Source organism: Amblyomma mixtum, chromosome 4, assembly GCF_055824585.1.
Source record: "Amblyomma mixtum isolate Tamu chromosome 4, ASM5582458v1, whole genome shotgun sequence".
NCBI classification, from domain to species: Eukaryota; Metazoa; Arthropoda; class Arachnida; order Ixodida; family Ixodidae; genus Amblyomma; species Amblyomma mixtum.
Window position 1 is genome coordinate 96,352,678 of NC_143015.1, and position 23,626 is coordinate 96,376,303.

Sequence of the window (23,626 nt, forward strand, 5' to 3'; positions counted from 1 at the left end):
CCTCCAAAACCGTTGCGTTCAAAGGGCAAGGCATCGCGCCGAACGGGTGGTGGCGTTCCGTGGACCGCAGCGCCACTCCTAAAGGGGAGCTTAAGCGTCATTAATTAGCAGTCAATTAGTACTTGGTTATTACTCAGTTAATTACTGATTTTTTATTGCGAAAGCAATACTACTTGCACTTTCACGCCTTTGCACTGCCGCGGCGGTGACCACCATTGACCTTCATTTGACCTTGATTGCATTAGATTAGATTAGATTGGACTGGACGACTGGATTGGATTAGATTAGATTAGATTACATTGGAGTGGATTGGATTGGAATGGATTGGAATGGATTGTATAACCGATGCATCACCAAAGTCTAACCACAAGCACCACCACCAGCTACACTACCAGCTGTACCATGGCGTAGGTACGGATATTGCTTTCGCAATTACCGGGCTTACCCAAGCTAAGCCACAGCGAATTTTTTTTCATTACTTTGTCATCAGTTATGTGTGACGTCATCCAGTGGTGACGTCACCGGTGTCACATAGGCAAAGTGGTGAGGAAAACGCTTTCGCCTCTACGCACTTTAGACAGTCAAAGTGCGCCCTGAATTTTTTCTCAGTCAGCGGAAGAAAAATTAGTTCTCCGTCTCTTGGGGAACGAAAATGGCGCCATAATCGGAATTGTATCACATCGCGGCGGACACCCGAACTATAGTGCCTAGAATATATTCTAGGCACTATACTTGAACAATAGTTCGTGCCTAGAATATATTGGCCCCGAATCACGCCGTAAGGGAGTGGAAGAAGGTGGGAGTCAAAGAAGACAAAGAGGTGCCGTAGTGTAGGGCTCCAGAATAATACGTGCACTGACATTACACCGCACACGGGTACCTTCTGCTATAGTGCCCAGTATATTCTAGGCACTATACTTCTGCGTTTCGGAGGGCTTCGAAATAATTTCCACCACTGGGACCGGCCACCGCGGCCGGGTTCGAAGCCGCGGGTACGTCGGATTAAAACCGCGTCGCGGTGGCTCAATTGTTAGCACGCTCGGCTACTAAGCTGGAATACCCAAATTTAATAGGCAATTTATTGCAAACGAAGCAAGGGGGTCTCACAAGCATAACACGGTGACCAACTGGTTGGTTGGTTGCGACTGGGAGAAGGATGAAAAGGAAAGGTTCACGGGCCTGCCAACTGGCTCAAGGCGAGCCATCGCCACTGCCACGTGCAGATAGAAGAGAGTTGAAAGATAAGAAGACAGAGTAAAAGACAGAGTAAAGACGCGCGTCGCAACAACCGCGTCCGCCGGAACGGACGCTGGCTGAAAAAACAGATACACGGCTGCAGCCCGACGGCTGCAAACCGAATGCCTCCCCACCTCCTATCACCTGACCAACTCAGCCTTTCCTGATAGCTTAAATACCTTAAATAAATAAACAGTGATAAATAACAAAAAATACAGATGAATGAAATAAAAAGAAATGGCGGACGGTTTATCATCGCTAAGCATAAAATGTGTGAAAGCACGTTTTTTGCAGGTGGACACCGCAGCCGCGTACCTGAAAGCACGATTGAGGTGTCCACTGACTCAGCCTTTGTGCCTTTTCTTTCCTCAAAATCAATGGAGTTTTCGTTGTCACCGCCAACACACATTTGTTATTGTGACTGAGAGAAGGATGAAAAGGAAATTGCACGGGCCTGCTATACTGGCTCGAGCCGAGCTACCACCGCTGCCGCGTGCAGATAGAGAATTATGAAAAGATAAGAGGAAAGCGAAAAAGAAAAGAAAAGACGCGCGTCGCAGCAACAACCGCGTCCGCCGAAGCGGACGCTGCTGAAAAAGATAAGCGGCCGAAGCCGCGATCTCTCTACCACCTCCCCTCGCTCCCAACACACAAGCAGTGCACATCTCTATTACTACCGCCACATAGCTTAAAGCGCGACTGAGGTGTCCACCGTGCTTTCGCATTGGAAGTATAATTGGAAGTCTCGCGGGACAGCTCAGCGCCATCTTGGACAGCTACCAAACCGGTCGGAGTGAACTCTCCTAAATTTAAAATAGCAGGTCAATGTCATGGAGTTTCAGAAGTCCATTGTAAGAGCGTAGCTTGTTGGGCCAGTTGGTGCATGGGCAGAGAAACCAGCAGGACCCGACGCGTACACAAGAGAAGGAATTCACACGGACGACGCTGGAGACAAAACTGAAAATTTTACTTGTCAAAGAATCGAGCAGAGCAGCTAGGGCGTCAATGCGTGTGAGCAGGCATCGTCGTCTGTGTGAATCCCTTCTCTTGTGTACGCGTCGTGTTCTGCTGGTTTCTCTACCCTGCTGAGAAGGGCAGTTTTGACATCAGCCTTCAATTTGTTTTACTGAGAAACTGGTGGAACTTTCTGGAACCTTATTTTTTGACATCTGCCTTGCTGCCAGCAATCATCAGAAAGCCGTATGCGCTACATTTATTTTAAAGAACACCTGATTTTAGTTGCGTGTTTTCTTGGTTTACTGGGGTTTAACGTCCCAAAGCGACTCGGGCTAGGAAGGACGCCATAGTGAAGGGCTCCGGAAATTTCGACCATCGGGGGTTCTTTAACGTGCACTGACATCGCACAGCACACGGGCCTCTAGAATTTTGCTTCCATCGAAATTCGACTGCCGCGGCCGGGATCGAACCCGCGTCTTTCGGGTCAGCAGCCGAGCGCCATAACCACTCTTTCATATGATGCGTTATACATTAGAATGCATGGAACACCTCGTGGTTCTAAATAATTGGGAGTGCTAAATAATTAATCACGGAATTTCTCACTTTATGCTATTTCGGTTTCAACAACTGAATGGTGGCTGTGACGTGTAGTTAGATTTTAAGTAACGTGATGAACTGAAAAACTACAATCTAAACGCTGATAGGTAGTTTTAATCCACTACAACGCTTCAAACAGCGTGCTTCAAGAGCTGGAATGACAAGAAACGACGCATCAGCAACTATTTTGCTCCACATCCTATCCCTCTGCCCGGCGGACCCTCCCCCGCGGGATCTAGAGAACCTCAAGACCTGGGTGGACTGGGAGAACCTGCTGCGCTCGGACGACCCGGCCGTGCAGACCATCGCCACCGGCCGTGCTGCCAGTGTTATCGACCTTGGGAACATAAACACTTGAGTGCAGTGGGGTCGTGCGGGGACCCTGGGGCGTGCCCCGAATTCCTGTTACAATAAAGTTTTTTATCTCGCTCTCTCTGCCGTTTTTTCTTGCCTCACATGATCCTAAGCCCAACTAACGGTGTATGAAATATTCCTACTCCGGGGCCCAACTACAAATCACAGTCATCATTCTGTTGATGAAACCGAAACAACGTCCAGAAGCGATTCAAGTATAAGTTATTCAGCGGTCGTAGGGGAGTATTACCCGATGATCGATGTATACTAATGCCTAAGACACCATTTGAAATAAGAAAACACGCAAGCAAAAATTTGGTGTCTGCAGTCCCTTAAGACATTTCATCAGCAACGACACCTTCAAATTCACTTGACACCATAGAGCTTAACACCATAAAGCTTGCAGAAATTTGAAGATTTGTACGGAGCTATCTTTATGCACTGTCCACCAGTTTTAACAAATAAACATTGAAGACCTGTTTTAAAAATCTGTTTCTAACAGTCTCTACAGGTTTCGACTATTCTGTCAAAAGCAAGAAATTTCTGGCACTCATTTCTGAGAGAAGGACATGATCTAAACCTCGCTTAACTGAGGCCGCCAAGTTTCTGACTCAGGTTTTGCCCTTAACCGTAGGGTCTTCAACCTTACACATGACATAATCTGTGCTTTCTTTTTTTTAAACCGAATGTATAGAGAAATTTGTTGAGGGGAGCTTCTTAGAAACCGTTTTGAATAACGCGCCAAAGCCGTATTATGTGGGTTAGTGTTTCGCTGCTTGAAGCACCTATGGCGTCATTTGTCTGTTGTTGCTCTTGTACACCTTGAAAGTACTATAGCGAGGGCAAGCCACTTGTATGACTCCCCTCCTGACGGCTTTTACCCGTGTCGAGTTCTTTCCTTCCTCCATGGCTTCTACCGGAGCGTCTGCTATGTGAGGGCGCCACATACCAACCCTCCTCTCAGCCATTGCGCACCACGGTGCTGACTTCTATGACCACCAACTCCGCCACTAATTCCACACCTCTTCCCGCGTCCGTCTTCTGCGCTTGCGGCAAAGGGAGCAGGCGCGGCACGGTGCAGGTGTAGCAGTGTAGCCTTTTGAGTTTGTGAGATTTGATGTGTTGCGCTGTTTTTAGTCGCAATGGGAGACATATTTTGTCTCGTTATACTGGAAAGCGGTAGCAGACGGAAGCTCAAGCTTCAAACTGGGACTTACGACGAGCTGCTGGGGAGCCTGGCCGGTATCGTCGAACTCCACTCCAATAACACCCTGGTAGATAGATTTCTTTGTACGCCTTTTGTTTGCAGTCCCCGTGAAGATGGTGCTGACTCTGATTACAGAGCGTTTTCACGGATCGGTGTTCTTTTGCCTATTATTCCGCAAATGTTCTATAATCTTTGCAAAGTCGCGGTTCGGATTTGTACGAGTTTGGAGAATCCGAACGCTGCATCGGTCGAACGCTAGCCAATCGCTGGGTGTGCGTGTGTGCTTGCATGCGTGTTTGCGTGCGTGCGTGCGTGCTTGCGTGCGTGCATGTGTGTGGTTAGGTGCATAACGAAATACCGTTTTCTTTTCGAAGCGCGGAGTTGGTGCTAGCGGCGTCACTACAGTTATAGCTCCACCTGGTCCAGAGGCCCGGCTCGCTACGCGCGAATAACTCGGTAAACAACCGCAAAGAAAATCTACTCAGTGACTATGTGCGTAAGAACAGGAATAAACGTTTCAATTTCCTTTGCGAAGATAAAAGCCTAACGAAGAGGTGAACAGAACAATTTGCGATGGGGATGAAATTGGTGATGGGTAGTGCGAAAATTTGCAGAGCCATGAAATAAATACATAAGGAGATATATACGTGGTAGTGTGAGGCCTAAGAGGAGAGACCTCGGCCATTCTACTACAATAATCAAGATTTGCAATTGTGTGAGCATTAATAATGTTGAAATGAGTAGAAAAATTTAGAACGAGTGAAAACTGCAACTAGCCAAGAACTATTTGCAAATATACGTGAAAATTGAATTACCGCAGCAGTGGCCCAGTCGTTTCAGCATCCGCCTCGCATGCAGGAGGTGTGGGGTTCGATCCCCTGTGGCGCCGGGTGCCCACCGGTGATAAATGGGTGCAGGCATTCCCCGGCCTGGTGCTCGGCTTCCTAAGGGAAATGCTTGGGAAATGGGTCTTTGGCCTCGCCTTGAGTAGAAGAAAAAAACCTCATGCTATGGTGTTCTTTATCGATAGACGCCCTTGCGCGATAAAAAATAATCAGAAATTGAATTGATATCTGAAGAAATGAAGGCAAAGAAACAATCAACTGATGCAAACACTGCCTGAGTTTGTAAAAACACGGGTATTGGTTGCACACAAAAGGTCAAGGACAACTAAAATGGCATAAGTCCCAATTGAACATACAGAAAAGAACTGAGCTTATAAGAGTAGGAATGATCAAGAAGAAATAAGCAACCAATCAAGGCAGTTCATCTGTTTTCCAGGATCTGCATAAAGTACATTTGCAAGAATGGCAGCAAATAAGTACAAACACTTGCATAACATCTCTCTTAAAGAAGTGTAGACACCTAATTTTGGTTGCATGTTTTCTTCTGTACAACGACATGGAAGACACTACTATGCATGATCACCATGTGTTATTTGCCTACAACTGCTAAATAATGTATAATCGAATTTTTCTTTCAATCTGTTTCGGTTTCAAACAGCTGAATAATGGCTGTGACATCAAAGTGTGGTTATATATGATGTAAGGCATGGATAAACTGCAATATAATCGCTGCTTCATTGTTTCAATTCACTGCAGTGCTGAAGCCAGCCTTCCTCAAGAGCCAGAATAACAATGAATGTAGAAGCACCGATTATATTGCATTTTTTTTATGCCTCACGTGACCTATAGCCACACTTTGACGTCGCAGTCATCATTCAGCTGTTGAAACTGAAATAGCTCAAGAAAGAAATTCGATTATAAATTATTTAGTGGTCATAGGAGAGTACCACGTGGTAACCTATGTATAATAGTATGTTACGCATCATTACAAAGAAAACACACCTAAAAGGTGTCTATACTCCTTTACTATGTTCCACCAGTGTCAGGAAGCATAGAAGTCCGAACGTGAATACACGACAGCAGTTCAGTCCAAGTAAAGTGCTGGAAGTGACTGTACACCAAATGCTGTGGACTGTGGGCTGGAAAGAAAGCACGAGATGTCAAGAAGAGGTGTTTCATTACCAAATTCTTTACAAAAAAAAAAAAAGAAACTTTACGAATTCATGAAAGCATGATTAATTCCTGCACATGGTCATGACACTTGCAGCTTCCTACAGCCCAGTCACGCTTCGTGTCAAGTGGTTTGAATATTGCAGAGAAGCAATTAAAGATGATCGCTGAATGTCGAGGCTATGGCTTTGGAATAGCGTCGGTGTGAAAGCTCCTGAATGGGGCATTTCAGTAGGGTTTCCAGTTTAATTTGTCTTCACCATGTCAAATGTCAGTTCTCAGCGGGTACCATGAGTGTTGACATATCAGTAGAAAGTGTGTTGCCAGCAACAGAATTTTCATGTACTAAAAAAAAGTCCAGGATACTACTATTTTCAAATTTTACAGATGATTAAACGTGCTTACTGCCATGTTCTGGAGAGCAAGCAAGAACCCTTGCAATGGAAGCAAAAGGTCAACTACTAAAAAGAAATTTGATGTGAAAATTTCAAAGCAGGCGGGCTGTTGAAATTAACTTCCCCAGTCATCATTTTGTGTGGCATGATTCTTCAATAATGAAGGCATTGAGAGCAGTCGAAGCAGAACGCCATAGGAAGTTATCGGCAACAAGTGTGTTGCTACTTCACGACAATGCGCAAACTAGAGTCTCGCAAATCACAAGCTTCTGTCTAGGAATGTAGCATAGTGGAGCTGAACTGCATGTTTTATGGTTAAAACCTTGGTGGCAAGGATTACTTTATCTTTCATAACCTGAAGAACTTTGTGCATGGGCCATGATATATTGGCGATAATGCAGTAAAAGAAGCAGCAACAGGCTTACACAGCAGCAAGAAGTCTCTTTTCTTGTGAGGGCAACCATAAGAAGCATAATGGAAGTAGTGCATTGATGTCAGTGCAGATTAAACTGATAAGTAGTAAGTCAAATTTTTTCAGAGAATTTTGTTTTCGTGCTGTGGCAGACAGTTTAATGAAAGCCCCCTGTATTACACTGGTCAAAACTGACGGGTGCATGAACTGTGGAGGCATTTGGTGAACACAGTGCGGATTAAACTGATAAGTAGTAAGTCATATTTTTTCAGAGAATTTTGTTTTCGTATTGTGGCAGACAGAAAGCCCCCTGTATTACACTGGTCGGAACTGACGGGTGCATGAACTGTGGAGGCATTTGATGAACACATTTTATTTCATTTACTTGGGAGTGTGTATGAAATCAAAATTTTATTTCCCGAGTGTGAGGGCCGCAAAGCTGCTGATTGTTTCTCCAGAGTTCGTGCTTTTTGCTTGTTTGCTTTCAACAAGGCCTGAGAACCTAGTTGTTCCCAATGTATGTGTAGTTCTTGATGGGTTCCAAAGTAGAAACTTCCTCCTCCCTTTGTGATGCCACAAGCATAGATGTCCTTACGAAAATCTGCAGGTCAAGTGAAAAAGGTGGTGCAGGACAATGAAGTCCCACAGAGTATTGAATGTGACTAAGTTTGACGCTGACCAATGCTTGGCCTTTTTGAGGTCAATGCCTGTCACTTGGAGGTGCCTCCATATCAGAGATATTTTGACAGAAGGTGCACTTCAGACCACTAGTCATGGAATGAGCTCAGTGTTTTGAACTTCGCAGCCTTCTGAGTTAAATGGGGCTCTTCGAGAACCTCAGTGTCGCTGCCACGGTCAGTGAACCCCCCCCCCCCCCCCCGTTCTCCTCTATTGACACCACTGGTTGGTGCGAGCTGTTTGGCAATTGAATAGTCGTTTACCTCGGTAAAAATTGCTGCCGGTATAGCATTGGTAAGCACGAAATATTGTGTGAAAGCAGTTTTTCGCATGTGGACGTCACCACCATGTACCTGAAAGCATGGTTGAGGTTTCCACTGACCCAAATAGCTACTTATGCGTGTCTTTATCGTTTTCATCAGCAATGTCTATTTACCTAAAGTACATTGGCGGTGTTGCTCCCATGCTGCGTTTCTGCAGCAGTGTTGTTAACGCCCATGCCAATGCATGCAGTGCACATCTGTCACTGCCAGCACAAAGCATGAGTATTAGGTTCATAGCAGTGTTAGTGGACAAAGAAGACTGTGTGCAGTGCACAACACGAGAGTGTGCTGCAGTTTAACCCGAGGAATGTTCAGCGGCGGTGATAGTTCAGTACTCTCGTGCAGCAGCCTCCAAAGCTGATCTGTTTGTGCCGCTGCGGGTTCAACTCCCAGTTGTGGATATTGATTTGATTTCTTTAACTTGAAGGGGTGTCACTGTTCCTTGGCAACTAAACAAGATGAAAAGATTCTTGGTGTTGGTGAGCATATGAGAGTGAGTGCTTTTATGCTAAAATGCGGTTGAGAACGAGAATTTGTGAAGTTGGATAATTGTGTCTGGGAAAGCCCAGGTGTTGGCTGACAGTGATGTTTCTGCAAACTAAACCGTGAGATGTGCGAAAAAAAATTTGTTAAAACCGTTGCAGAGTTTAGGAGTTCTCTGAGGGTGGGAAATTAACTCTTTCCCTACCGTGGCCATTGAGCATCGTTAGCCCGCTAATGATCATTTCATGCCCCAATTTCAGAACCTTCTGTGTTGCTAATGACCACGCTGCAGATGTAGCTTGTAGGCAAGGAACTAAAGTTTTGTTTCCGAAGAAATGAAGACGTGGACCTGCGCTCATTGCCCACCATGTTGCCCGCAGACGATGCCTTCGCTGCTCGACTTCGCAGCCTTCCGCATTGCTTACAGGCACGATGGGCATCTGGCTTGTAGCCGAAGAACTGAAGTTTTGTTTCCGATATAGTTTTTTTTTGCCCATTACAAAACGGCATTTTTTGAACGCGCTTCGAAGATGCGGTACTATCAGTCGCTTGGCAGCCTCTACGTGCACGCCATGCACCCTAAAGCATAGCAAATCTCAGGACTCCATTTCGTCAGCGAGTGATTTAATCGACGACCTGTGCAACATTGAGCCTGAAAATGTTGCAGGGCACTGAAGATTTTCAGTTTTCACATCAGTGTATGGAAACCAGCCTCAAACACAGGCGGTCGCACTCCGATGTACAATTATAGGGTTTCCAGTTATTGTTTTGTAGCAAGAATACTATTCAAGATAGAAATGATTTTTTTTTTTGCAGATAGTGGCCAATGGAGTAACAAACATTGTGCATATTTCAGAAAATTTTAAACATTTCTTTATTTTCGAATACAAGCGTGTCTTTTCAAGTTTTATTGAATTTTTTCCTAAAATCTCGTTTTTAGCAAATAAAATTTTTGGTTGCAACATGGAATTTGTTGCTTAAACTTATACAAATAGAAAGCACCTTTATTCAGCTGTTTTTGGATATTGCAATAAATATTGAATGCAATAGTTTTTACAGAAATAAAATGTACTGAAACCTTCAGAAAATGGTTATTTTCACCATGGTACGGAAAGAGTTAAGAGACCCAGCATTTATGCAGCATACACGACCTGTAACAGCAGGTTTGCACCTTATGGTCGAAGTTGGCAGATAAGTTTTCCGAGTTGTCTGCGCATAGCAAAAGCTAGTTTGTGAGGAAGAACCAGCCCGGACAGCGTTGAGTTTCAAAGTTCTCTTTTTATTGTGTCACACGTGTTGCGTGGCCTAGTGCAGACTTTCTTCATTGACGGGCGCTACATGCAGAGCGAGTTGTGGCCTGTAGCCAGTGCGCAAGGCAAGGGGCACTGCAGTCTCTGGAGGCCAGGTATTCTAAATGTACATGGCCACTCTGAAACCACACCACTCATGCCGCTTGAATGCTCTGCTGCTGATATATCGTATTGTGCGTTTTTATCATAAAGAGTTTTCAAAATTTTTCTTACCTCAACTGCTGGCTCGTTTGCGGTGAAACTGCACACAGAGCTTGCGTATTATGGTAACTTTTGTGTCGTAGCAAATTTTACAACGGTACTTACTTAGTTGAGCCGTGCATGATGCAAAAGCGTAATCGTCTGCATCAAGATCGGCGTACCGAAACCCAAAACACCGAGTTTTTGCTGAAGGGCGGCAGTAGCCTTGAAAGTCTTTACGATAAAAACGCACAATACGGTATGGTGTACTGTGCAAACTATATTGATACATGCCTTCGAAGGGACAGTAGTAGTGCATGCGCTAGTAGAGAAAGAAGTTGGTTGTCTCTCGCGCACGTGCTCGAACCACTGAGGGGCCGCCGCAGGTTTTTCCTCTCGGCGCCGGTGTTCTATTCGCGTTGCACGCTACAGTTTGGTGGAGGTGCTGGGTACGCTTCCCGACCCACGCACTCCGTACAGCATCACTACGGACCTCACACCGGTTCACCAGCGACCCAGCCGCCGTCTCCGCGGAGAGTCGCCTGAATTTGGGCTCCTTCCTCCGCCAACAAGGACGACGCAACCTCGACCGCCGAGCCCAACTGACATGGCCACTGACACCAGGCCCTCGCCGCCGATCCAGCCTCTACCGTCGAGTCCAACTGCCATGGCCGCTGACACCAGGCCCCTGCCGCCGATCCTTTGCCACCCACCGCGAACACCGCCATCTTTTCACGGTGACGTGTTCGAAGACGCTGAGGATTGGCTGGAGACTTTCGAGCGGGTGGCACGCTACAACGGTTGGTGCGACGAGCGCAAGCTAAATAACGTCTACTTTGCCCTGGAAGAGTCTGCCAGGACGTGGTTCGAGAACCACGAGGCCACCCTTCCCACCTGGGAGGCGTTTTGCCGGAGTCTCCTGGCCACGTTCCCCAACGCTGACCGCCGGGAGAAGGCTGAAGCTGCGCTGCACTCCCGAAATCAGCGCACGAACGAAAGTGTGCGCATGTATACCGAAGATATGGCCCGTCTCTTCAAGCGCGCCGACCCCAACATGGCAGAGGAGAAGAAACTGCGCCATCTCATGCGTGGGGTTAAGCAGGAGCTGTTCGCGGGCCTCGTGCGCAGCCCACCCCGCACGGTGGCGGAATTTATAACCGAGGCGACCACGATGGAGACGACGCTGCAGCAACGGGCCCACCAGTACAACCGGGACATCAACAGCATGGTGCCCGAAGGCTTTTCGTCGTGTCTCGGCGGCAGTGCAGACACACTGCGCGAACTAATTCGCTCAGTTGTCCGGGAGGAACTTAAACGGATCCATCTGCCCCAGGTTTCACCACCTGCGCCGCTGGCAGCGCTGACCGAAGTCGTCAGGGACGAGGTGCGACAGGTTGCGCAGGCGCCTCCTGTCCCCGAAGCGCCGCCCCGGTTCGACGAGAGACCTACGTACGCATCCGTTGTACGTCGCACGACTGGCTACGGTCCCATTACCCCGACGCCTGGCGTGACCAACATCGGTACGTGTCACGCAAACATGCCTGCCTACGGTATGACCCCTACGACCCCCGTGAGTAACATCGCCGCATATTCCGCCACCGCATCTGCTACAGCTGGTCCACGCCCTCGCAAGACGGATTTGTGGCGAACACCGGACCGCAGGCCTCTTTGCTACCACTGTGGGGAGCCCGGTCACCTCTACCGAGCGTGTCCGTACCGCCAAGTGGGCCTTCGCGGTTTCCATCCCGACGCACCTTGCCCGCAGAACGGCGAACGACCGCATGAGATTGCGCAGCATCTCTGGGCACGCCAGAACCCTGTCTACTCTGGAAGGCGCGAGTCCCGTTCGCCTTCGCCTCTCCGTTATCGCTCTTCCAGCCCTGGCCGCCAGAGTAGCTCTCCTGGCCGTCGCTCGCCGAGTCCGCGTCGGGAAAACTAACACCAGCGACCTCTGGAGGCAAGGCTGCTGACGTCGGGACGTGTCAAGATCCTCCATCGTGCAACCCTCGAGCCGACGATACCTCGACAGAGAAAGGCAGCGACAGTATCAGATACGCTGCATCTGATTTGCGTGTGACAATTGATGGCACTCAGATTACCGCGCTGCTCGATACCGGTGCTGATTATTCTATTATGAGCCGTGCCTTTGCTGGAGAACTCAAGAAGGTTCTGACACCGTGGACGGGGACCCCCATTCGCACCGCTGGTGGCCACCTAATTTCCCCTGTGGGCAAGTGCACGGCTAGAGTTGGGATTAGTGGTTTCACGTACGTTGGCGAATTTGTTGTACTCCCCGAGTGTTCCAGAGACTTGATTCTGGGGATCGACTTCCTGCAGTCGAACGGCGCTGTGATTGACTTTCAGGAGGCACGCGTCACGTTCTCGACCAAACAGGCCGTGGCGCGCTTTGACAACCGCGATCCCTGCAGTAACGCCCTGCGCATTGTCGAGAACGACGTTACGGTGCCGCCGCGGTGCAGTGTTCTGGTGCTCGTGCGGAATGACCTCTTTCATGACTACGAGGGCCTAGCGGACAGCCATAGTCCACTGCTGCTTAAGCGGGGACTTGCCGTTGCAAGAGGTCTCGTCCAACTACGTGACGGCCGCACCCACGTCCTCCTGACTAACTTTGCCAACGAATGTCAGCACCTGGCCAAAGGCATGGCTATTGCCTTCCTCCACGACGTTACTGAGGTTCCAGGTTTGTGCACCGTGGGAGGACCCACTCCGGAGTATGCTGGCCCACGTCACGTTCTTCAGTCAGGCAGAATAAATCCTGTCCTGCCGTCGGTTCAGAGGGATCTTCTGTCGGACCTCTTGGCAGACTTTGCGGACTGTTTCGCTACGTGCTCAAAGGTCGGCCGAACTCCACTCGCCAAGCATCGTATCATCACTGATGAGACTACGCGACCCGTCTGCCAGCGCCCCTATCGTGTTTCCCCGGTGGAGAGAGAAGCCATTCAGAATCAGGTTGCCGAGATGCTTGCAGACGATGTCATTCAGCCGTCCACCAGTCCGTGGGCGTCGCCTGTGGTTCTTGTCAAAAAAAAGGACAATACTCTGCGTTTCTGCGTGGACTACAGGAAACTTAACAACGTGACCAAAAAGGACGTTTACCCGCTGCCCAGGATAGATGACGCGCTCGACCGATTGCGGAATGCCCGATACTTCTCGTCATTAGATCTTAAAAGCGGGTACTGGCAAATCGAAGTGGACGAGCGAGACCGGGAGAAGACGGCTTTCGTGGCGCCTGACGGCCTCTATGAGTTTAAAGTGCTTCCATTTGGTCTGTGCTCAGCACCGGCCACGTTCCAACGCATGATGGACACTGTTCTCTCCGGCTTGAAATGGCAGTCCTGCTTGGTGTACCTGGACGATGTCGTTATATTTTCGACCACCTTTGACCAACACTTGGAGCGGTTGCGCATTGTGCTACAAGCGCTCAAATCCGCGCAACTCACCATCAAAGCCGAGAAATGCCATTTTGGCTTTGAGGAACTTCGCTTTCTTGGTCACGTTGTCAGCGCACAAGGTGTTCGCCCGGACCCTGAAAAGACCGCTGCCGTCTCAGGTTTTCCACGCCCAACTGACAAGAAGGCCGTTCGCCGGTTTTTGGGCCTGTGCTCCTATTATAGGCGCTTTATTCAAGATTTCTCGAACATCGCGGAACCGCTGAACGCACTGACCCGTGACGACACGCCCTTCCTGTGGGGGACCGACGAAGAGGCTGCATTTATCGAGCTTCGCAGCCGTCTGCAAAGCACTCCGATACTCGGCCATTTCGACCAGCATGCTGCCACGGACATCCACACTGACGCCAGCAATGTTGGCCTTGGTGCAGTACTGATCCAGTGGCAAGACGGTGCAGAACGGGTCATCAGTTATGCTAGTCGAACACTTACGCGCTCCGAGACCAATTATTCTACGACGGAGAAAGAATGTCTTGCAGTGATATGGGCCATCTGCAAGTTCCGACCGTACCTCTACGGACGACCCTTCCGTGTGGTAAGCGACCACCACTCCTTATGCTGGCTGGCGAGCCTCAAAGACCCCTCAGGACGCTTGGCTAGATGGAGCTTACGCTTGCAAGAATACGACTTAACAGTAGTTTACAAGTCGGGCCGTAAACATCAGGATGCGGATTGTCTGTCGCGCGCGCCTATCCCAATCAATACTGAAGAAACCACCGATGATTTTCCTTTCCTGGGCTCTGTTAGTACCACCCAAATGGCGCAGCTTCAGAGGGCGGACTCGGAGTTGGCGCCGCTCATCGATTACCTCGAAGGCAGTGAAGCTCCCATTCCGCGTGTTTTTCTTCGAGGGCTTCACGCCTTCACTTTACGGTCTGGTGTTCTCTACAAGCGCAACTTTGCCAACAGCGAAGAAGTGTTCCTACTTGTCGTACCATCACAGCTGCGGTCTGAGATCTTGAGTGCCTGTCACGATGCACCAACCGCCGGCCACCTTGGTGTCAGCCGTACACTCGCGCGGATTAGACAAAAGTATTATTGGCCCAAGTTACTCCCATCGGTGCGGGCCTACGTCAAAACATGCCGTGAATGCCAACGTCGGAAGACTCCTCCACTGAAACCAGCCGGATTTCTTCACCCCGTCGATCCACCGAAGACCCCTTTCCAACAAGTGGGCATGGACCTCCTTGGTCCATTTCCGAAGCCTTCGTCTGGAAAGCGTTGGATAGTCGTTGCGACCGACTACCTCACACGGTACGCTGAGACCACGTCTCTTGTCAAAGGCACTGCAGCTGAAGTGGCGCAGTTCTTCGTCCACAACATTGTCTTGCGTCATGGAGCACCCGCCGTTGTTGTTACTGACCGGGGAACTGCTTTCACGGCCCGCTTAACCAAGTCCGTGATGACTCTGACGCACACGAGCCATCGACGTGCTACGGCGTATCACCCGCAGACAAACGGGTTGGTAGAGCGACTCAACCGCACACTAGCCGACATGCTATCAATGTACGTTGATGTCGAGCATCGAACTTGGGACACCATTCTGCCATACGTAACGTTTGCGTACAACACTGCCCTGCAGGAAACAACCCGACTGACCCCCTTTCAGCTTGTCTTCGGTCGGCAGGTGACCACTCCGTTGGATGCTATGTTGCCCGTCGACCCTTACTGCGACTCTGACGCTGACCTCGACGTAGACACCTTCGTTCAGCGTGCTGAGGAAGCGCGGCAATTGGCACGCCTGCGAATTAACCGCCAACAGGAGACTGACGCCGCTAGGTACAACCTTGGACGCCGTTTCGTCAGTTACGCGCCCGGCGACCTTGTGTGGATTTGGACACCTGTTCGTCGCCGTGGGCTTTCTGAAAAGTTGCTGCGCCGATACTTCGGCCCTTACGAAGTAGTGCGCCGCATCAGTGAAGTAACTTACGCAGTTGCTCCCTCCCCGACCGCTTCTTCATCGCGCCGGTCGCACCGAACTGAAGTCGTGCACGTTGTTCGCATGAAGCCTTATCACGACCGGCTACCTGACTGAACTGCGGTCCCCTGCAGCTGTGTTCTACCTTCTCACTGTCTTTTCTCTCCTAGCCACATCGTGTCGATGCTGCAGAAGAGGGGGGCAGTGATACATGCCTTCGAAGGGACAGTAGTAGTGCATGCGCTAGTAGAGAAAGAAGTTGGTTGTCTCTCGCGCGCGTGCTCGAACCACTGAGGGGCCGCCGCAGGTTTTTCCTCTCGGCGCCGGTGTTCTATTCGCGTTGCACGCTACAATATGTTCAGAAAATCTTGTATTTTTCTATCGCAGGTTCAGATATTTGACTCTGATTTGGATGACTTTGTGGACCTCTTGCCTGGTGATATAGTGCCAAACAGGGCAAAGCTACGTGTCATTCAGAAAGCTGCTTCAGCTTGGTGCACCCCAGTTGGAAATGCTGCGGTCTCTAGTCCACAGCCTCAGTCCACGTAAGTAGTAATCTAGTGTAACCTCTATTCATGTTTTTGATACGAAGGATGTCATGTATTAGATGACGAGACATGTGGATTTGTGTTGAGTCTTGCAGTTTCTTAGTAGTCTTTCGTATACATTAGGTAGCAATGAACTTACACTTATTTGAGACTGTACGAAGCTCTTGGGGACAGTTGAAGCTCTTGGGGAGAGTAGAAGCTCTCAGTGGTTTGATTTGGATGTGTGCCCATAAAACTGTCTCTCAAATGTTTTCATTAGTACCTTCACTATAGATCATGTATTGCCTTCTTCTACCTTTTATGCTGCTGTTAAGTGGGCAAGTTAAGTGCCACTTACAGGGAGTCACTCTTTATAAGCACACTCTGCCAAATCTAAACATTGCAAGTGGAAAGTCACTTGCGGAATGTTGCACTCAGGTTGGAGTGTGTCCACAGAACTCACTTTGCTGGCTGAGTGTGTAGTTTTGCCGGGAGTGGTTTCAAAGGCACATGATGTAATGTATAAAAAAAAATGCTTATTTTAGCTGTTGAACAGCTTTGAGAGATTTATATGTTATAGCAAGAAACACAATGCAATAGAGAAATGCGAAATAATAATGATGCACGCAGCTCAGGTCACTCTCTAGGTGTGATGTGGGACGGCACGGCACTGTGGCGAAGCCATTCATTCAGTTCGTGTTTGTGAGACAGCTGGTGGGGTGAAACATGAGCTGACCATGCCGGCACTCCAGGTGCTGAAGCACACTCCACTTAATGCACTTAGCTTGCTCAAGCTTGACAGGGGTAGAAGTCTATGAGTATTTCAATAATTTCTTGAAAATATGCTTAATTTCACCTCAGTTTTATGTTTAACCTGTAGCCTGTATACTTGCTTTCTCTCGTTTCTAGCTTGAATAAGCCAGACAGAGGGATTCATTGGTTGCAGCAACCCAGTAGCAAATAATGCTGATTTTGCAGTAGGTGGTACGTGTTTCTTTGAGCGAGGAAAACCAGCGCTATTGAAATTTTGGATACTTTATTTAATGCAGAGTAAAAAGGTTATCTTTCTTTGTTGCAGCACTCTTATTCAGCGTCAAAAAAAGTTTGTGTTGCTCATACTTTTTTCTTTGTACTTCTGTTTTCATCAGCGAGGTACAGGAGTTTCATGTGCAAGTTCGTTATATATGATTTTAAAATACAAAGTTTGTTATATCCAAGGTAGCATACCTAGGTTTGGTATATTCCCCATTTCCAGTTGCACTGACCCTTCTAATGGTATTGCATCAGTAAGGTGTTATAATGAAAACAAAGCACGTAGTTCCTCTGGGCATCACAGTTTAAGGGCCACTTTCAGGCGTCTTAGCTAATGAAATTGTATTCAGGGCTGAGGATTACTGCACAGAAATAGCGCTGCTAGTCATGCTTTGACAACCCTGCCTGAACATCACTCTGCTTTGACTCATGGTGTGCATGAGCACAAAAGTTGTTGCCACTTTCATACGCGTTTTGTTTTAACGAAAGTACCCAGACATTGTCATTATGAGTGTTGGTGAATGGTTTTTCTGCCTGCATTTTTCAGACTCCAAATTGTCAGTGCGTCATCCGTGGCGGTTCCTCCACTTCACAAGCAAAAAAGCAAGCAGCTTTGCATCCTTCCAACGAGGTGAGTTAAGTAAGGTACCTGGTGAGACCTGTGCATTCGAACCTCGGTATGAGCTGTGTTTGTTGTGCCTGTTTGTCTCGGGTAAATTCCTTTTCCTTATTTATGGTGTGACATTAAAGTTGCACTGAAGAGGAATCGGAACTCGTCTTATTACCGCAGGAACTCGATCTACATGTTCCTAGCATTCTTAGAAACTTCGAATTATTTTCCTGTGTGGCCGATTTCCATAATTTAATTAGGATTAAATGTCCCGGCTCCCGCGTTTTTTTGAACTCGCCGCAGACGGTAGGAGGGATCAGCTCACCTTTCAGCCAGTCCCGTGGCGGCTTGCCACTCTGCCATCGACGGAGTGATACGTAGCAATCGGTGAAAGCAAGAGTCCACGCGTATTTTTATGTCTGTGGGTCTAACTTTTGGCTTTATAGAATCTGACTGGATTTATTTACTCACAGAAAGCTAAAAAACAAAATAAAAGCAAAAGTGAACCCGCCTCGCTACTGCCTGAAAGGCACCCCACGTGTCAGTTGACCACTCCTACCATCTGCAGCAAAAAAAAGGCAGGGGTCTGGACATTTAATCCGATTTGAATTATGGAAATCGGCTACACAGGACAATAATTCAGTTTCTCAGAATGCTCGGAACGTGTAGAACGAGTTCCCGCAGTAGAAAGACGAGTTCATATTCCTCTTCAGTGCACCTTTAAGGGGTCGTTGAAATGGTTTTTCAGGCCAGGATGGATTGTTTTGGCAAGGTGACCAATATCAAAAGAACATTTTCTCGCAAGAATTCTTCTTGCATGTGCTGTATTAAGAGGGCCATACACAATAAAAAAAGGTCCTTTCAGGTCACGGCTTTCCTCATCTCGCACCCTGATGATGACTTTGGCTGTGCTCCACCCAGAGACTCTTGGGATGCTTGGCAAGCACTTGGGAGGCCATGCTTGAAAGCTCGGAATTGAATGTGGACTGCTGTTCAAAAAGCACAGAGACAGATGTCTGGCCGATTATTATTATGAATAGCAGCCAGCTGTTAAGCAGCGCGAATGCCGATTGCCACGGTGACCAATTTGCAGCGCACCTCGTTTCATCCCACGCTGTAACAAGGTGGCAGCCTATAGGAGGTATTCACATGACGTCATCCGCAAGGGGCGCTAGCGGCCGGCGCGGCATTCGCCATGTTGGTGGTCGCGCGCGCGGCCGCCGCAGCCAGCCGCAGCGTTTGAATAGCTGGTGATGGGTGAAATGTGAGTGTATTTCGCGTCTCGCCGCACGTAATTTCTGTCCGACCTGTGCCGCCGCGTGACTGAGTGAATATTCCGTGAACTGTGCGAAGCAGGAAAGAGCGGGCACGCTCAGAAGGTTCTACTTTGTGAAAAGGTCGACCCCCATAGGAATGCGGAGGCACCGGCATGGTGTGCGACGTATACAAGACTGCTGCCGCGCGTTGAATTCACCGGTATCGAGGCCCACCTTGTGCACGGCTTAAGTTTGCTGGCAGGCCAAGGAATTAAAGGATATAAACCTATGAGAGGGTGCAATTACTTGACAAGCGGGTGAGTCCAAGAGCCGTGCTGTGGGTGCCGACGGCCGCGGTGCCGACGGCCGAAGTGCCGTTTTTGAAGAGGTGAGTAATTCGAAGGGTCTGTTCACTTAGCTGTAGCTTAACTTGTCATCTCTACCTGCTGAAAGTGACGTGTTGCAACTGAATCTAGGGGAATGGCTGCACACTGCGTTGCTGCGAAAACGGTCTTGTGCATACGAAGCAGCGCTATGTAGCTACAATCAAAACTGCAAAACATTCTCGCTGTGTCTGCCGTTCCTGTTGCGAGCACATGGCAGTATTTGTTTGGCCGTTCTGTCGGATAAATAAGGCAGCTATGACGCTTTGCCTTTCTGCTGAAAGACCGTACGTCTGAGAAGCGTCAGCAGTTCGCGGACTACAGCTAGGCGCTTGAATTATCAATTTCTGCGGTGGCAGTTATGGAATTTCGGTAATCAATCGTGCTGTTTATCCACGATGTGCCCTGCATGACTAGCTGACAGTTATCAACTGATATTAAAAGCTGCAAGTCGTGTACGTTCTTGCGTGCAGCGCAGCCAGCCAGTTTTGCTGCCGAGTTGAGGCAGCTCGGTTATATCACGGCGCAGAAGAATTCTGCTGCAAGCTTCATGAACAATACGCGCTCCACAAAGATAAGTGGTCGCTGACGTATTCAACAACGTACAAATATGTTACGGATCACTAACAGTTCAGGCCGGGTACCTCACGGCGCACCGTGACACTGCGCGAGCTGGCCTGAAACGACCGCAAACATGGCGCGCCTGCCGCGACGACGCTCGCGCAGTCTGGTAGCACGGCCTCAGTGAATACCTCCTATAGGTACTAAAAATTCCTCTAATCCGGAGCGTAGTTGAGTGTTGTTGCCTTTCAAGTGCACTGAATCTGCAGAAAGTCCACTTTCGTTTTAGATTTGAATAAGACCGGATTCGGATTAAAGTCTGAACTTAGAACCTCGTGTATGCGTAGGCAGGCCCAGGATTCATGTTACTGAAATCTTTTATTTCATTTTTGTAGTAGTTGGTCACTGATGTTTGGCAGTCAGTAGCAACGCTTACCCGACTGTTCATTTTGTACGCATACAACAAGCTTGAAGAAATAGGTGTATAGCAACAGCCCTGCTATGTTTGACATTTTTTTTTTCTTGTTTCAGCGGAGACGAACTGCAAGAAGATGACAGTACTGGCACAGTGGTTGCATACGGTGAACCTGAAGAAAGTGGAGATGCATTCATGTAAGTGCACCATAACCACTATCTATGAAAATTCCAGCTGGTATGTAATTAGTGGCCTTAATTCTCGTTTTTTTTTGTTTATCTGTTGTTTTTAAAATCTGGAAGTAAAAGTCAAGTTATGTATTTTTCTTTTTAGTTTTGGATAATTATGAGGTAATTAAAGAAACAGTTCTACAATTCGAGGTTTTTCCGGCCGCCTTTCATTTTTCAGCGCAAAAATAATTTACTCTTAATGTTCAGTCTTTTGCAGGACATTGCATGCTCTGTTTTTCACTCATTGTTTTCGTATGCAATACAGAAATTGCAGGTTGCGCCGAGAGACTGGTTACCGAATCGGATACAGTCGCCAACCGATTTCTCGGACTGCACGGGATGCGAAAAATGGCACGAAAGATCCGCGAGCTTCAAAACAATTGCTTTGCTGCAAAGCGATCATATTAGATTGTATCAAGCTATATAGAGTCACGCTTTCAGTATGTCTGTCCATGCTTGGCAAAGGCAGTACAGTAAACAAACATGGACACTCATAAAAATTTCAGTAAAATATGCAAGGCATCAAGTCAGCATTAATAAGCTCAAGGAAAGATGAAAATCAACGAGGCAGGACATCAGAAAACTAATTAACAAACGATGAGAGCTGTGGCAAGTAAAGTCGCAGATCGATTTGATTTGATTTGCTTTCTTGCACATTGCATGAAATGATGCCACTGCAGGCTATCTATGTATGGGGTGTTGTTGCGCGTGTTGTCGGTCATCTGTCCCAGTCATGCCCAAGAGCTGGAATGGTTAGCTCATGTGAATCTTTGATAGTGAATCTTTGATAGTGAATCTTTGATAGTGAATCTTTGATAGCGAATATTTGATAGCGAATCTTTGATAGCGAATCTTTGATAGTGAATCTTTGATAGTGAATCTTTGATAGCGAAGCTTTGATAGGGAAGCTTTGATAGCGAATCTTTGATAGCGAATCTTTGATAGTGAATCTTTGATAGTGAATCTGATAGCGAAGCTTTGATAGCGAATCTTTGATAGCGAATCTTTGATAGCGAATCTTTGATAGCGAATCATTGGTAGCGAATCTTTGATAGCGAATCTTTGATAGTGAATCTTTGATAGCGAATCTTTGATAGCGAAGCTTTGATAGCGAATCTTTGATAGCGAATCTTTGATAGCGAATCTTTGATAGCGAATCATTGGTAGCGAATCTTTGGTAGCGAATCTTTGATAGTGAATCTTTGATAGTGAATCTTTGATAGCGAATCTTTGATAGCGAAGCTTTGATAGCGAATCTTTGATAGGGAAGCTTTGATAGCGAATCTTTGATAGCGAATCTTTGATAGCGAATCTTTGATAGTGAATCTTTGATAGTGAATCTTTGATAGTGAAGCTTTGATAGGGAAGCTTTGATAGCGAATCTTTGATAGCGAATCTTTGATAGCGAATCTTTGATAGCGAAGCTTTGATAGCGAATCTTTGATAGCGAATCTTTGATAGCGAATCTTTGATAGCGAATCTTTGATAGCGAATCTTTGATAGTGAATCTTTGATAGGGAAGCTTTGATAGGGAAGCTTTGATAGTGAATCATTGATAGTGAATCTTTGATAGGGAATCTTTGATAGGGAAGCTATGATACGGAAGCTTCGATAGGGAAGCTTCGATAGCGAAGCTTTCTCTTGGCTCCCAAACAATACAAGTTGACTGCAAGTCTCCCTATTTTTTTTTTTCTGCAGGCGGTTGTCGCAAGTTCCCGAGATGCTGCGTGCAATGCTGCCCAGTTACTCGACCGTCGAGGTTGCGGGGAGAAGTGTGTGTGACGTGGACGTTGTTCCTGCTCAGGAGCATGACCGCAATGACTATCTCAAGTTCACCCTGCCTTCGTTTGGCACGTGGTGCGATATTGTCCTGATGAGGAAGACCCCGTTGACTACGAGCATCAGGAGGCACATCATTAACACCATCTTCAATGCCTGCTTCAAGATTACACTGTAAGTGGAGTAAATCTTTCCGCTGTGCTCATTGTGAGGTGGACTTTGAGGTAATCAAATGAGAAGTGAAGCTTACTTTGACCCGTAATGCTTGACGCATCGTTAAAGGGTCACTGAGGAGAATTGAAGTTGGAATGCACTGATCAACTACTGCGTTCTAATGACAGATAGGCTCCTTTCGCTGGAAACAGCTTTTACGAAGCCAGAAAGGACCAAACAAGTTAAATGCGAGTGTCATAGTTACAAAATCTGTTTTTTATTGCGAAGCAATACTACTTTAGCTACCACCTCAGCCCGTCAAAACGTGAGGCGGTGGTAGGCACGGTTTACCTTTAGCATGACGTCTGGTGTGACATCACACCACCTGTGTAAAAACAGGGCCCCATCTCACGCCGTCGTGATGCGAGGCAGTAGGCACGGAGCGGCGGCCTAACTTCCACTCCTCTCACCAGGGGTGCCGCGCTAGGAGTGGCGTCACACCATCTGTGTAAAAACGGGGGCCCGGCTTGGGCCGTCGCAGTGCGAGGCGGTACGCACAGACTCTGGTTCGGCCTCTCGTGAGGCTTGAGAGATGCCACCTCAAGCAAGCAAGACACTTCGGCAGAATGCAAAGAGGAAGGAACAGCGAGCTGCAGAGACAGAAGAAGAACGAGAAGAACAGCTTTCCAAGCATCGTGCTCAAGATGCAGCCAGGCGAAAGTATCACCACAAGCGGTACAATAGCAGAACCCACGTATTGCTTCGCAATTACCAGGCTTAACCAAGCTAAGCCACCACGAATTTTTAATTTTTTTTTAAATGAGTCAAATCCTCTTTGACATAAACTGAGAAAAACTAAGTTTTTTATCTGCAGTAAGGCATTGAAAGCTGTCGTGTGATATGCTTTAAAATGCTAGTTGTAGGGCTCATTTATAATTGTGATAGTTTTTCAGAGGAGGGATATATGGGCGAACATACACGTAAAGCTGAACTTCACTTAAATTCAGTGTCTGGATTTGTCTTATTTCGAAAAAAGAAAAGGACTAAACGAGTTAAATGCGAGTATCATAAAAAAAATTCCTCCAATGACTGTGCTAATAGTGTAAGCTTTCTTCTTGTCACGGGTCTCCGAGGCTGGACCTCAC

At 47.6% G+C, this 23,626-nt stretch overlaps 1 protein-coding gene across 3 annotated transcripts in view; it reads left to right on the forward strand.

The window, feature by feature from the left end:
* Nucleotides 1-4,161: 4,161 nt before the first annotated feature.
* The window catches only part of LOC149347514 (uncharacterized), a 59,033-nt gene continuing 39,568 nt past the window's right edge, over nucleotides 4,162-23,626 (forward strand). For all 3 annotated transcript variants that reach the window (XM_089587155.1, XM_089587157.1, XM_089587156.1), the window contains exons 1-5: nucleotides 4,162-4,418; nucleotides 15,923-16,080; nucleotides 17,642-17,725; nucleotides 20,436-20,516; nucleotides 22,248-22,502. In XM_089587155.1, the coding sequence (XP_089443281.1) occupies nucleotides 4,287-4,418; nucleotides 15,923-16,080; nucleotides 17,642-17,725; nucleotides 20,436-20,516; nucleotides 22,248-22,502 (710 nt within the window). In that variant the 5' untranslated portion in view covers nucleotides 4,162-4,286. The remainder of the gene's footprint in view (nucleotides 4,419-15,922; nucleotides 16,081-17,641; nucleotides 17,726-20,435; nucleotides 20,517-22,247; nucleotides 22,503-23,626) is intronic.